At 38.3% G+C, this 15798-nt stretch overlaps 1 protein-coding gene across 1 annotated transcript; it reads right to left on the bottom strand.

Annotated features, from left to right (window-relative positions):
- Positions 1–7950: 7950 nt before the first annotated feature.
- On the bottom strand, positions 7951–9735 carry LOC134624085 (uncharacterized). The gene is made up of 6 exons (XM_063469068.1): positions 9690–9735; positions 9155–9499; positions 9018–9063; positions 8811–8920; positions 8707–8729; positions 7951–8073 (listed from the first exon to the last, which is right to left on the bottom strand). The coding sequence occupies exons 1-6, from the start codon at positions 9733–9735 to the stop codon at positions 7951–7953; spliced, it is 693 nt and encodes a 230-aa protein (XP_063325138.1).
- Between the last annotated feature and the right edge of the window lie 6063 nt (positions 9736–15798).

The following is a 15798-nucleotide window of genomic DNA, read 5'->3' as shown; positions in this document are numbered from 1 at the left end:
ATCTGCAAACTTATATATGAAATTTTTGCTACGAATGGGATTGTAGTCATGTGTGAAAACTGAATATAAGAGTCGACTGAGACCACAGCCCTGAAGGGTGCCAGTGTTAAGGATGGTATGACTGAAGAAGAGAGACTGAAGGAAAATAGCATTATTTCATTCATTTTTTGCTTAAAAAAAAAGAAGAGGGTTTCGTTGCTCTGTACAAAGTATTATAAAGCATCCCTAAAGCTAAGAAGCCCATAAAGCCAGGACAGCTTACTGTTGAATAAAATAAGAATTACTGAAGAAAGTAAGAACTCCAGGTTTCATTTCAGCACTGTGTGAAGACCCAGAGTCAGAGCTCTGCTGAACCAAGTATTACTTTAACATGAAGCTTAAAAGCCAAATACTACTAGCCCTCAAGGTAGCTGTAAATAAATCATTACCTAACGCATCACTTGATCTAGCTTTTATTCTTCCTGTCCTGCCACACCTGCATCCGCATCAGTCATATTTCTGTGAAAGAAAGGATGGACAAAATGCTGGAAACGAGACCCGAGACCTGTCCCGTTCTTTTTGGTCCACCTATATACTGTTGTAGTAGCCACTGTTGTAGTAGGGCATTAATGATGTTGCATGTGTGGGGGCTCCCAGCCAGAGTCGTATGGACTTCACGCAGGTAAGGCACATTTCCTGTGGCTCCTCTCCCTGTACTAAATTATAAGTTTAAATTTGGTGTATTTTGTTTTATTGAGCATTAGTTCTGAGGGTTAAAGATCCCCAAAGTGCTTTTGATTTCTTTGAACAAAGAAAATAGTAACCAGCAGCCTTTTACCACCCATTTATGTGTTTTATCCTTTGCTTCATATTTGTCTCAGTCTTAACCCACTATTACATTTGATTTTGATGTTGCTGTTGAGAGAAACCACACCATTGTTTGATATTTGTATGTTTTTTATATACTGTGGCCCACACTGGGATGAAGAGAGGTCTGCTGCTGTGTGTGTCCACTGATTTTACTGCTGCATTTTGTCTTTTGTGAAATAAAGCCTTATTTTGCAACCAGTCCCTGTTTGTCATCACAAGGCAGTCTACCATTTGAAATCTGCTACACAAGCAGAAAGATAACATCCTGAAACAGGCTGAACAGCTTAAAAGGAAAGCAGATCTGGATGCGAATCTATACATACTCAAATCACAGAAAGCAGCTGCAGCTGCATTAGCTGAGGCTCAAGTTTGGGAAATTTCTGCACAAGAAAGTGAACATCCAAAACAGCCCCAGCTGGACAACATGCAGCAACCCAACCCAACAGAACAAGTGCAAGTGTATGTTTGGCAACAATCAGTACTTAATAATGATCTGCAGACTCCACAATTGGGCAGCCACTGCCACCGCGGCAACAGCAAAAGCTTGCAAAGAACCAAGTATCTGTCAGCCCAGTATGACCAACAACCAAGAGTTCACTCCTTTGCCGGTCATCTGTGTTTTGAACCCAAAGAGAGAATCTTGCAACTGGAGTTATGGTGGACAGCCAGCAAATAATGATCGATTTCACCATCATCAGTCATGGATTTGGGCACCCATACATGTAAGGGGTAGACATGCTGACTCTTCAGATCTAACAGAATATCTGATATGAAAGGGAAATGAGCTCCACTCCAGCATCTGCCCCACTTCCTTCTTCCACTTTATTGTACGATGCCAGTATGTCTTTGCATGTGATTATCCAGATGGGCTCTTAGAGCTGATCATTCACAAATGACACATTGCTATATAGAGGAGTTAGTTTTACAGCAAGCATTCAGACAAAAACGAGTGGTAATTTGAGTTGCCTTTCTGTCACTTTGGTACTTTGTAGTTTTTGACAAAGGAACCTGCTAGTTAAAAAACAGGCTGTTAAAAAATGTAGAAAAAAAACAATTGTGTGCAAATAGTACAGGATGTCTTGTTTGTGGTTTCAAAGGCTAGTCTTTCTGTGGCTTTTTATTTGGCTTATACACAGAACCACTGCAGTGGAAAAAGACAGGGGGAAGTGCATAAAACTTGCCAAGCTTTGCACATAGAACATGGTCAGGGAAGAAAGCTGCCCATATAAACACTGGCTGTGTCTTTATTTGCACCTTTTGTCAGTATAAAATAGAGGCAACTAAAAAAATGACAATTTCAACAAATCTAGTTAAAGAACATATCTAAAAACATATGAAGGGATATACCCACACAAAATAATTCTAGCAAAAACACTGATGTTGCCACAGAATTTATTGTTTTATCATTTGCATCAAAAATGAAACAACAGCGTTCTTTTTAACCTCCTAGGACCTGAACTGACCTGATATTTGGACATATTGGTAGCTGATGGATGCCAAAACAAAGAATCACCAGATTTTTTTGCCTATTTTTGTTTCTAAGAAAAATTTGAGCCACATATGAAGACATTCATTTTAAATTTGGATAAAACAGAGGCAGTATAATGTCCTCGTAAGTGTGTGTGTTTGTCATGAGTGAAAAGTCTTTCTCTGGCAGTGACTTTATTCATCAGTCACAGTTTTTTTTTCATCAAAGCATACCATATTTACATATTTTTTTCCTTAACTGTCTACAAGTACAAAGGCTGATGCAAACTAAAGCAGAAAGTCAAATTTCACTAACTGTAGAGGCGTTGTGAGTTCAGCTGTGCTCAGACCACACTGTGAAGTCTCTTCCTGTGAAGTGATCAGTATCTCACTCATGCCTCCCTCCCCCCGAAGACCACCCGACGCCCCCTATGAGTAACTTTGTGTGCCCTTGTTTTATTGAGATAAAGACAAATTAAGGCAAAAAAATGTTTAGTCCAGGGTTATAAAGACTAAACCACTAAATATGCTGTTGCATCATGAACACAGAGAATCAGGTCTATGCACTGGCAGCATAAACAACATGGGTTTCCACTTGTGTCTCTATTACAGGCCTTCTGCTTCTTGGTGTTTGTGGGTGGAGTCTCAACACTACCGAGTTCAGGTCAACAGAGTCCACATTCTGTAGGTGAAAAATTTACAGTCACAGACCAAAACAACCACAGACTCAGTACTTTGACTGTCCTTGACTGCAACAGTCTTAACATATGCTAGATTATTCTAGGCTAGATGCCAAAAAAGACAGAAAGAGAGCCAAATGATTTTTGTTTTAAATGTACCTCTGAGTGATACACTACCAAATAAGTGTGGCATTCATTCATTACATTTATTTGAAACCTTCAGATAGAGATAATAGGGATTGGGACTATCAACTTCGCTTTACAATAACTCCAGGTTTCTACTTCAGACTTTGTGTCCACTCACGCTAAATGTGGTGTTTGAGGTACAGTATTTTCTTCACAAAATGGACCCAGGGCTACCCGCTTCTTAGTGGTTGGTAGATATCTTCAGAACAGAAAAAATGTAACATAAAAATAAGATAAGAGAGCTTTTCTTCAATTCTTTTCCATTCCTTATCCTATTCAGGGTTGTAGAGCACCTGGAATCTGTCCCAGTTATCACTGGACCAGATCTGGCTAGGCTTTCCTTTCATACATAGAAAGAGCCCAGCCACTGGATTCAAACACTTCATTAAGTGAATTTATGACTATATGATATATACAATTCATGCTGCTGTAACTTTACAACAGAGCGTCCTTTCGTGGTCAACAAGGAGCAATGCAATAAGCTGCACGTGTGAAATAAATGTATCTCCAAAGTGCAACTTTTTCATTTAGTGAAAAAGTTGCACCTAATTTGCAACCTAATTTGAGGTGACCATTGTTTTGATTTGCTGCTATATAACTAAAACTGAGCAAAATGAAACATGTAAGAGATTTCAAGCAAAAAGTTTCCAAGCACCATAGTGCTCCAGCAGGGTACAAAGAGCCATGATAATGATAATTCCAGCCCGTTCACACTCAATATGCTATTTGGATCACCTTCTCTAACATTGTCAATGCTGCTCTGCACTGACCTTAGTGGCCTGGGATATTTGAAGACTTTGAAGTGGTTATGATTATTTCTTACACGGCATCATAATCACAAGTGATCTATTCTTAGCTTTTTTAGTAAATGTAATTTGCATTTTTTTTAAAGCGTCACCTTGTTCCTGGGAGTATGCTGTTCTTTGTCCACTGCTGAAAGATATTATAAAAAGTTACATTTTGAGTGTTTAAAGTCATGGTATCATATGTAATAACTCTTAATAAATCACTTGTTGTATGTACCTGAAAAAAGCGGCGCAATCTTAACAGCCAAACCAACGACAGCCATCACAAAGAAAACAGCCAGTGTGGCAAAGACCACAGGCACAAGGCTGGACTCTGCAACAGCAAACAGTATTGACTGATAAAATATATTGTTAAAATGCTATAATATATATAATAACTTGTATTTGCAAAAGACTTTTTAATGTGCTTTCATGCAAAAAGTCACATTTACTAACTCAAATACAAATCCATACACTGAAAAATAACAAAACAGGAAATGCCTTTAAAAAAAGATTAGATAGTTTTAATGTAATCAAAATATCAAAACTCATGTGGTTATTTATTAGTCCAAACCTAACAGGTAAAACAAACGTTATTACATATTTAAAACACTTGGGTTTATTTGTTTAGTTCATGATTTATTATTATTAGTAATGGTTATGGTTATGAATATTCATACTGAGTACACTGAATACTATATGTAAAAACTTCCATTAATTTGTATTATTGGTGTTTATGTCTTTAATTAAAAAAAAAAAACCTGTAAATAATGACCAAAATCAAAGTCACTTTCACTGTAAAGCAACCACAAATGTAATTTTACTTTGTATTATGACTATTACAAATATAGCGAATTAAAATTAATGTAAACTGAAATTTAAGACCACTCTCTTGGGCCTCTTATGCTTTCAGCAGACAGCTGATACTCCACAGGGACTTTCGAATTGTTACAAATTATTTTAAAGCGCATTAATTTCTCTGTCAAGACACTTCAAACCTATAAACTGAAGTTTATTATAGCTGTGTTATTGTGTATTATCTTATAATGTTGATCAATAATATTATTAGCGATGATTAGATGCTTATTTATGGAAAGTTCAAAGAAACACAGGCAGAAACACAGACAATCCATGTGCATGAAATGAAGGAAAGAAAAAAAACAAAGTTACCCTGGAACTCATTTCAAATATTAATATAATTAAAAACCTAAACCTAACTTTTAAGAGAAAGGAAAAGATGCTTACTTCCACTCCATTCACTTGATCATTGAATTCCACTCCATCATTTGTTTCATCCGTATCTGTGAAGAACCATGGCCATTAAATTATTTTTATGCATAATAATATTCTGTTACTCTTTCAGCTCATTTCATGCTACTGTAAAAATAAAATTGATGAGAAAAACTAAACATTACACAAATGCATAGAAGCATATAAATAGATCATTAACTCCAATCTTGCCTTGAATTCTTAACTCGACTGCATTAGAAATGACTGTATGTCCATTGATGTAAAATCCACAGAAATAGAGCCCAGCATCAGATAAATCCACTCGCTTGATTTGAAGGAAGACAAAAGAGACATTGGAACTCATATTAAAATTTCTGTTGCTAAATCCATGACAGAACGAAGCTTCGCTGTCAGATCCATACATAGAAGAAACACAGCTGGACTTAGTTTTATTGACCACTCTGAACCAGTCTGTCTGCGTTGGATAGGCGGAAATGTTGGAACATTGCAGTGTGACCTCTTGCCCGTGCTGGACCTCCACAGTCTGAAACTCAGAACCTGAGACAGAGATCCAGCCTGAAATGAAAGAGCACAAAATTAATTTCTGTCTCTACAGTGTTAAACTTATTGTGACTGGACAATTGTCAATTAGTTTTGTTTAATGACAATCATTTAACAATTTACAAGGTAACAAGAAGCCAATACTTACCGAGGCAGAGAAACAAAGTTGTTATCAAGACAAAACTCTTCATCATGCGTTTAATCCTGTCACTGCTTTGATAGTTTCTAACACACATCTCTTATAAAAGGGTTCAGAGGGGCGGAGTGTTTCTTTTCTTCTCCATCCCACCAAAGACCTGCAAACATTTTCACTTTTGTCCCTCGTTCAACAGATTCTTTTTAGGGTCTTCCAGCTGTGTGGTGCATGTGAAACCTGATATCTAGTTGTAGTTACCTGTGACACTAAACAGGAAAGCAGACAGATGACTTTTATTACTCAAGTTACAATACTGGAGAACTTCTAACATAGGTTGGTAGCTGGATTTTGTCACAGCACTTGATTGTAAATAACTGGTGCAAATTGATGTTTACAAGTCTTATCTTGTGCAGAGAAACACAGTTGTGAGCTACTCCTGTGTCTGTATTGTCCTTATACAATTATTGGTTTGCCATACACCTTTCAATTTTTCTAACCTGCCACTCATCTTGCATTTGTAACAGTAAGGTGGTCTTTACTGATATTTTAATGGGCTCAGGGAATCTCAGTTTGTGCAGAACAAAACTGCAATCTTGGAAAGATTAAACTTTTTGAGGAAACTTTAAAAAAACTCAGAAATGTATTTGCTTCTTTCAACTTCTTCTTCTTTTTTGAACATCTGCATAATTTTGTGATTAAACAAGAGTTTCAGACAGCTGTCAAGGTTTTTGCCTTATTGGTATTATCTGGTACACCTACAACTTATAGCCTATATAAAGTCCTCAGACAGCAGGCTGAAACTAACCATGTTATCAGCAATCCTCACAAGACACACACAAAACATGCTGAAATTATATCGCTCCTGCAGAGCCAATACTTTGTCAACTTCAATACCTAGACTCAGCTGTAATTCAGACTGAAACAGATAAGCATAACCAGTCATCCACAAATTAATTCATTTCCTGAATTCCAAATTGAACTTACCAGCATCCATACCAGCATGCTCTTGAGAAGTCAAAGTTCCTCCCCGTTTTGCTCCCAATGCTCGGCTCCATTGACAGTTGATTTCAGTGTTGTAGGGACATGCACTGTGCTCTTGAGCATGCTCAATAAGTAGACCACCCAGTTGCTTATTTTTCGCACAAATAAATAACCAACATGTCAAATATTCTACTACTGACAACGAGACAAGACTCAGTTTCATGATGTCAGACAAAAAAACTCATTAAATGATTGTTAAAATCAGAAACGTGTTCATGCTTTAGCAAAATCTGTTCTTGTTGTTTAATTTTTAACAAATGTTTGTGTGAATTTTAAAAAGCTTGTGCAATGTAATGGTCTGTGAAGTGATTGACAATGCCAGATGCGACTGATGGAGGGAAATGGTATTCTTTGCTCATACCTCAAGGCACTGAATTATTGTATTGTTAAACAATTAAGATGTGGAAACACAGCAGCTGGTTTAAATAGATCGTAATTCTGTTGCTTTTATACTGTTTAAGAAACTCCAACTTTAGATTTTCAACACAGTTTTGCTCAGATCACACTGTGCTCTCTTCCTTACTACCTGACTCCTTCCACAGCAGACATTTAGACTCTCCCTATGAGACATTTTCACAGTCATCAGTGTCATTTCTGAACTCTCCTCTATATTTACACTTTAATACCTGTTTTTCTTCTCACACAAAAGGTGGACAAAGAGAAATAAAGCAATGGATGAAAAGTTGGAAAAAATGTTTTTATTTTCCAAGGACTCGTGTCAAAAATATATATCAGCATGTCTATTCCTCTCCTCCCAGAACAGACCATGAGACATTCCTCATAAGAAAAGTTCATAATCAGCGTCAGATCATTAACTTTTCCATCATCAACACACTTAAAAGAAAAGATGCACAATAAAAAAGACAGAGGCACAAAAGTAAAGATACAAAGACAACTTCAATGCAAATTTTGTTATTTTTATTTTTGGTAGTACGTTTTGCCACATCATCCACAACACATACACAAAACTACATCAGTGGGTTAGTATCATAAAGCATGAGATCCACTTCTTTGTCTACCGTGTTGCAGCATACACAACATGAGACTCCAGCACTCTGTGTGTCGCAGGCCTGCGACTTCTTTTGAGTTTTGTCTGGAAACTCATAGCTGCGTAGTTCAGGTCATCTAAACTCTTATTCTGAAAATCAACATATTTAGTTACATTAGAGTTTAATAAAATCTGAAATAGTGGATTTGTGGGTTATATGACGAAAGATTTCATTTAAAGTGACATTTTAAGAGTTTTAAAATAAAATATGAAAACAAGATGAATAATGAAACTTGGATTCCAAATAATGGGTTTAAATACTGTTTTAATTTGAAGGCTTTATGTACAGCACTTTTCTACTCTACTCAGCATTTTAAACAATTTGTGTCATTCACTTTTTTTTCTGCCTTTCTATGTAACACTCCATTGAACACACTAGAGTGCAACTTGCGATACTTGGCATGCAGACTGGAGCAGCCGGGCATCAAACTACCAACCTTCTTGCTAGTAGATGACCTTCTCCTGAGCTACGGCCACCCTAAATTATACTTTTTCAAATTCAGCTATTATTTTTATGTATCACTGAGTCTTTTCCCTGCATGCATGTTTTGATTATTCACGTACTTTTCAGCTGAGCTAAATGAATGAAATGATAGGACAACATTGCTTGCTTGCCTGAAAAACATGTTCAGGCTGATATAATTCACAGAATAACTACAAGGTTTAATGAATCTTTTCAGTCATGACATGCAATTTACACAGTGTGAGTAAAAACACATTTACCTTGATGTTTCCTGGTTGGGGATCTGGAGTTAAATTGAAAATATAAAAGTGTGATTAGTTCATTTTTAGCAACCATAGAAATTGTCTTTGACAAGCAACTTTACCTGTTTGAGGTGTTCTGATTTTTAAAACCAGAATGATGACCAGTATAATGAGTAAACCAGTCAGACCACCTGGGATGATGTTCATCAGGTGTATCATTTTATCAGACTCTGCAAAAAAATTACACTGAAACATTTCAGGCTGTGTACTTCAGGTATAATACTGACAATAGTGAAATAACTACGATCACAATACAAAGAGACAGGAAAATAATCTTACTTTCAGTCTTAAATTCTTCATCATATGTTTCACCACCTGTAAAGAAACATGGGTATTATAATACTTTGTGACTTCCAGTTCTCATTGAAAGTCTCATCAGGCTGTTCTGCTACTAAGAAAAGCTTACCTTCAAATCTTAACTCTACTGCATTGGAAATAATAATATGCACATCCACGTAAAATCCACAGAAATACAGCCCAGCATCAGATAAACTCACTTCTGTTATTTTAAGAAAGACAGAAGTGACATTCGAACTCATATTGAATTTTCCATTTTGAAATCCATCACAGAAAGAAGCTTGGCCATGAGACCCAAACATGGAGGAGATGCAGCTCGTTTTAGTCTTGTTGACCACTCTGAACCACTCTGTATGTGTTGGACTTGTGGAAATGTTGGAGCACTGCAGTGTGACGTCTTCGCCATTCTGGACCTTCATAGTGTGAATCTCAGAGCCAGAGATAAAGATCCATCCTGAATCAAACAACAAAGACAAAATGAGATTCAACTCAAAGTGTACGGTACAACAGACGCTGTAACAGGGCAACAACTTTTCATTTGATTTAATTACATCACTGCTTTCTAACAATCACATTTAAATTCTGTTGTGCTCCTCATTCCATTACTTATTTTAAGCTGGGAGCAGTAATGTGCCAGTACTTACTGAGGCTGCAGAAAATCAAAGCTGTTATCAAGACGAAGCTCCTCATTGTGTGTTTAATCCTTCACTGCTCGGACAGTTAGTGAACCACACAGCTCTTATAAAGGGGTTTAGAGGGGCGGGGTGATTTTTTTTTTTTCATCTTGCCAATGACCTGCCAAAGCAATGCAATGCATTTGTAGATATTTTAGCTTTATTCACTATGAGATAACTGAAAATATTTCACTTATGATTTCTGAGCTTCGAGACTCACAGACTTATAATTCCATGTTACATCCATTTCAGAACATATTAAACAGAGTCAAATAATGAGACACTTATCAATGAGCTTCCTCAAAAACTCTTGGACTTTCGAGCAAATATTCTATTTTAGTCCCTAAAAGTCTGGTGTGATACATAAAAGAAGGGAAAGGGGGGATTTACAGAGGTCTGCCACTTTTTTTTGGCAGTTATCCAAGGATGATATTTAGATTCATTCATAGAGATGAGATGAGGAAGTAACTTTATATCCTAAAGTTGTAAAGCTGTTTAAAGTCTTACTGTTTTCTTGTTGATTCTTGTGCTCATTCTTGACATGACACCATCTAACATTTTTAGATTTCTGTATGAAATTCAGCCTCTTTTTCAGACTTTTTAAACTGCTTTTCTGATTACATGTGAAGCTGGTGTGGAAACTTGAGTTATAGTTACATTTACTTGTTTATGTAACAATAAACAGCAAAAGATACATTTGTGATCTTTCTATTTAATGGTTATAAATGTTATATATAGGAAGGTCTTTATTCTGAATTACTAGTTGAAAGTGGCACATTGATCTTTATAAACTTTATTATTTTGTATATGCTTTCATGGTTTATAAATGTTTAACTGAGATGAAAATGAAAGCTGAGTTTAAACTCAGCTTTCAATCATGGGTGGTCAGACCCATGATTATTAGAAACTGACTGTATGTACATGTCACCATTGTGTTGTCACCATTGGTGACCACTAGTTTCTGGACTCAGTAAATGATTTCGGTCACGATCATGTTGTTTTCATTCTAGCTGGATGTTACTGCATTAAAAAGAGAGGTTGGAGTTCTAAGTTCATCAGCTAATATTCTGAAGCTCGGTAAGCATGCTGCATGACAACATAGTGGAATGTAGACATGTAAATATGCTGACTGACAATTAAAAAAACATCAACTTCAAGTTAAAGCCCTAAAATAATTCAAATAATTGAGTTAGTAACAAAAAAAATCAAAGGGCAATAGCCAGCCTACTCCCTGACAGTTCCAAGCCCAGACTGGTAGGATTGTGTCAGAATGCTTTACCAAATCAAACTTGCAGCTCATCAAGAATGAAATTTCAGTATTAGATATTTGGGTCTAAGTTAACAACAACAACCACCTCTGATGCTGTTGGCCAACAGGGTGCAAGTGGAAACTGTGCTACAGTTGGCCAAAGACAAATAAGAAGAAAGGGGGGTGTCCTGTGGAGTTGAGAGTAAGGAGTTTAATGCTTGATCCCTGTTTCAATCCAGGGGGTCAATGTTGACATTTTAGATGACTATAAATACCTCGTAGTATACATTGACAATAAATAATAATAATAAATTCTTCTCTTGCTCTTGGCGAAGGCGGTCACACCTTTTTTTCCTCCTCCTCTCCTCTCCCTTAGCTTCCCTGCTTAGCCTCTTGTGTCCTTGTCTAGTCTCGTGTTTTTTGTATTACTTTCCCTGGAACACTCTCTCACAGTCTGTTCTCTAAAACCTAAAAGAGGAATTATGGATTTGATCAGCTGGTCCCTGAATGCAATTGACACCCTTTTCTCAACGAGAAGTCTGGGCTCGGGTGAGCCTGAGTGCTGAAGATATCTACCTATTCGGAACCATGATAACAGGGTTCTTGCTGATCGGAGCTGGCTTGGCTCGCACTAAAGTTAAAACCACCATTACTTCATGCGGAGACCCCTTCGGCGCCAGCTGCGGTCTCAAGGCTGGAGCTGAACAACAACACCCTGATAACGACTGTGTTTAGACTGTTCTTCCCATTCTATGCAAGGCCACCTGGGTTGGCTGGAAGACTGTTTACTTAGCCTGGCAGGGCGAAGGACACTGTCTCAGCTGAACTCTGGACACACACACAGACATGTATATATACACATGCAGATATACACTCATCCCCCCTCCCCCCTCCAAACGCCTTCGACGCTTATTCCCTTCCGATGCTGACAGTGGATCATGGAGACCAGCGCATAGGCTGCAGGCCCGGATGTACTGTCTACATTGGCTGTCTCTCACCCTTTACCCACCCCTGTTGCTTGTCATGTGTTTCTTTGGTGTATTAAGAGTTTTTTCATGTGCTATGTGCAGAGGTGTTTTTTTCTGTTCTCAAACTGATCTCCCTGTTGGAGCTCAGTCTGGGGGGAGTTATTTTTTCTCCTTATCTTTCCTCATGTGGTGCATTTTCCATTGTTATACCTCTCTGACCTGTCTTCCCCATGTGATGTTTTTGTGTAATGTATATATGGTCGGAGGGTACGATGGCGCCGCCATTGCGTGCAATAGGTCGGCAGCCTTAACGTGAAATTTCCCCTTGTGGGACTAATAAAGGTATATCAATATCAATATCAATATCAATAAACTGGACTGGGCTAAAAACACCACAGCGCTTTACAGGAAAGGCCAGAGCCGACTCTATTTTCTGAGGCAGCTGAGGTCCTTCAACATCTGCTGGACAATGCTCAGGATTTTCTACGAGTCTGTTGTGGCCAGTGCAATCCTCTACGCCGTTGCATGCTTGGGCAGCAGGTTGAAGGTTGTTGATGATAACAGACTCAATAAACTGATGTGCAAGGCCAGCAATGTTGTGGGGATGGAGCTGGACTCTCTTAGGGTGGTGATGGAGAGGCGAATGTTATCGAGGATAAAGACAGTGTTGGATAATTCCTCCCACCCACTCCATGACGTGCCGGCTAGCCACAGGAGCACGTTCAGTGAGAGACTAAGATTACCACAAAGCACCACTGAACGACACAGGAAATCATTCCTGCCTGTGGCTATCTCCCTGTACAACTCATCCATCTAACACACTGTTTACTGCAATAGCTACACCTGTTTTGCACATGCTCTTCTTTCACTGGAGGTGGGTTTGATCTGTTCTACATTGTAGATATAAAGAGAAATGGAGTAAAAAAAAAAAAGGTAAAATGGCCTGTATTTGTATAGCGCTTTACTAGTCCCTAAGGACCCCAAAGGGCTTTACACATTCAGTCATTCACCCATTCACACACACTGGTGACGGCAAGCTACATTGTAGCCACAGCCACTGACAGAGGCGAGGCTGCCGGACATTGGCGCCACCGGGCCCTCTGACCACCACCAGTAGGCAACGGGTGAAGTGTCTTGCCCAAGAACACAACGACTGAGACTGTCGGAGCCGGGGCTCGAACCGGCAACTTTCCGCTTACAAGACAAACTGCCAACTCTTGAGCCACGATCGCCCTTAGAGTAATAGTAATCTTTAAGGAAGAATGTGTGACTAGTGTTGTGGAGAGTGTCAGACAGGATCATGAGTTTGAAAAGGGTTGATGTTGAATGTTGTCAGTGTGTCCCACAGGTTAGATGCCAATTCTTGTGATTATTTAAATGAAATTGAATTGAATTGAATAACATAGGTATCTATGCTTTAATCACATGCAAACTGGATAACTGCTGCTTCTGTATATATGTTGGCTTGGGCACGGCATTATCAGGATTGGAGCTGATGTTGCTGCACCATCACCTGACTGGTAGACAAAACCATTGTTGGCAATGTTACACTGGCTGCCTTATGAAGTTATTTTCAAAATCTCCTACTTGTGAATAATAATTCAAAAGTCACCGGTCATCAGCTTTTTAACTTTGCCTTGTAGCTGTGTCTTACTGTAAACAGAAGAAGTTGTATATGTTAATTTATTGTCTTTATTGATTTTACAGCTTGTGTTTTTATTGCTGTGTCTTATTCTATGGATTGTACAATACAATAATAATGTCCATCTATAGCTTAACTAACAGAGCTCACTGCTAAATGGAGTCACTGGTTCCACACAATAAAGGGCGGTACCTAAGATGGGGATGCCACACCCCCACACAGGCACCTCCCACATTAGACCAGATAGTGCAGTTAGGGTCACAACATGTGTTCGGAGAACCTGAGTTGTTATTTCAGTTGTGTTTCTGTCACCTCAAGCTAATCTGGCACTAATAATGTACTGTGACAAAGAGTACTGCTGCTCACTCACGTTTTATGTTATGAAGTTGTTTTTAATCTCTAAAACCCTATCAGTTAATCCATTTGAAAACAGTGAAACCAGCCTCTGCTCGTGGTTAAAGTCACACCTTTGTTCATTCCTCTGTTGCAGGCAAAAAAAGGAGAACGAAAGCAACGCATTTCTGTGAAAACAGCAAAGCATTTGTTGCGTGTGGTTTTCAAGGCTAGTGTCTGTGTGGTTTTCAGTTCATCTGATACACAGTGCTGTCACCGCAGTGGAAAATAACAGGGGGAGATGCATGAGATTTGTTGCACCCTAGAATGTGCACAAGAACATGGTCAAGTAAGAAAGCTGCCCATATACACACTGACTGTGTCAGGGTTAAAATAAATTTAGTCCATTTAGTACCACTTATGTGGTAGTAATGTTGTACTTTTAAATCTGTGGTTTCATCATTTCCATCAGCAAAGAGATAACCGTTGCAAGATTTTCTTTGTTTCTTAATCATCTGTAGTCTAGAAATCAGCAAATTCTTACTGTTCCAGAGATTTTATTGGTGACTCTTACACTGCTTTTCATCAAAGTTTGCAGGATCAAAAAATATATTTTCAATTACATTTCATTATAAAACATATTACTGTCTTGGAATATTTTTCTAAAGTCTGTGAAAGTACAAAGCCTGACGTTATCTAGTTAAAAGCAAGTAGCTCAAGCTTCAATGCCTCTTCTTAAACTTTGCTGTGAACCATTACTGACTGTAGAGGCCTTGTGAGTTCAGCTGTGCTCAGACCGCACTGTGAAGTCTCTTCCTGTGAAGTGATCAGTATCTCGCTCATGCCTCCTTTCCTCTGAAGACCACTTGACTCTTGATATAAAGTAACTTTATATGCCCATATTTTATTTGATATGAAGACAAATTAAGGCAGAAAAACAGACATAAAATGTTTAGTCAAGGGTTATAAAGACTAAACCACTAAACACGTTTTCCCATCATGAACACGGAGAATCAGATCTATGCACTGGCAGCATAAACAACTTGAGTTTCCACTTGTGTCTCTATTGCAGGCCTTCTGCTTCTACGTGTTTGTGGGTGGAGTCTCAGCGCTGCAGAGTTCAGGTAAACAGAGTCCACATTCTGTAGGTGAAGACCAAAAAAAACACAGAGTCAGTACTTTCACTATTCTTGACTGTGTCAGTCTGATAGCATATGAGAGATAATCGGACTTGGCTTTAAAAAAGTAGAGTGAGAACCAGTTGATGTTAGATTTCAGATGCTTGTGATTTAGAGAGCATCTGAAATCTACCACAGGTGTCAGTAGTCAAGAGGCTAGGTAGAACCTGACCAGGCTTTCATATGTAGAAGTGGCCCAGCCAGGCAGGAGAATCAAACGTCACATTTGAGCTGCAAAAGTTTAACCATGATACATGAGGTTACTCAGTGTGACTGTATTTCAGTCTAATGAAGACAATGCAGACACTACATTAGTCTGCGCCCAGATCAAAGTCAAATTCATTTCATTAATTCAATATTCTCTGTGATAAATAGATTAATCAGTCTGATTGCTGTCACTGTGATACCAGCAGTGTAAAACGGACTATATACATTACATCATCATGTAATCACTTGATTGATGCAGAAATTCAGTGAATATCATTTGGACCTACTTTGTTTCTGAGTTTCTGTGATGTTAGCAAGAAACTGGGCAACAGGCTGCATGTGTAACATGAAAATATGTTGCAATGAATGATGTCTAAAAAAGATTTAGTGACAATGTGGCGCTTGTAACCTTTGACAGAAACTCTGCTTTTACATTTTTCCTCAATAAGAGGAGAGATTTTCTTCCTTGCTTGAAGCCTGAGGTTTTTCTTAGATTAATCAC

The sequence above is a fragment of the Pelmatolapia mariae genome, linkage group LG3_W (genome assembly GCF_036321145.2).
Source record: "Pelmatolapia mariae isolate MD_Pm_ZW linkage group LG3_W, Pm_UMD_F_2, whole genome shotgun sequence".
NCBI lineage: Eukaryota > Metazoa > Chordata > Actinopteri > Cichliformes > Cichlidae > Pelmatolapia > Pelmatolapia mariae.
Note: the sequence above shows the minus strand (reverse complement) of the source record. Positions and strands in the feature narration are given on the sequence as shown.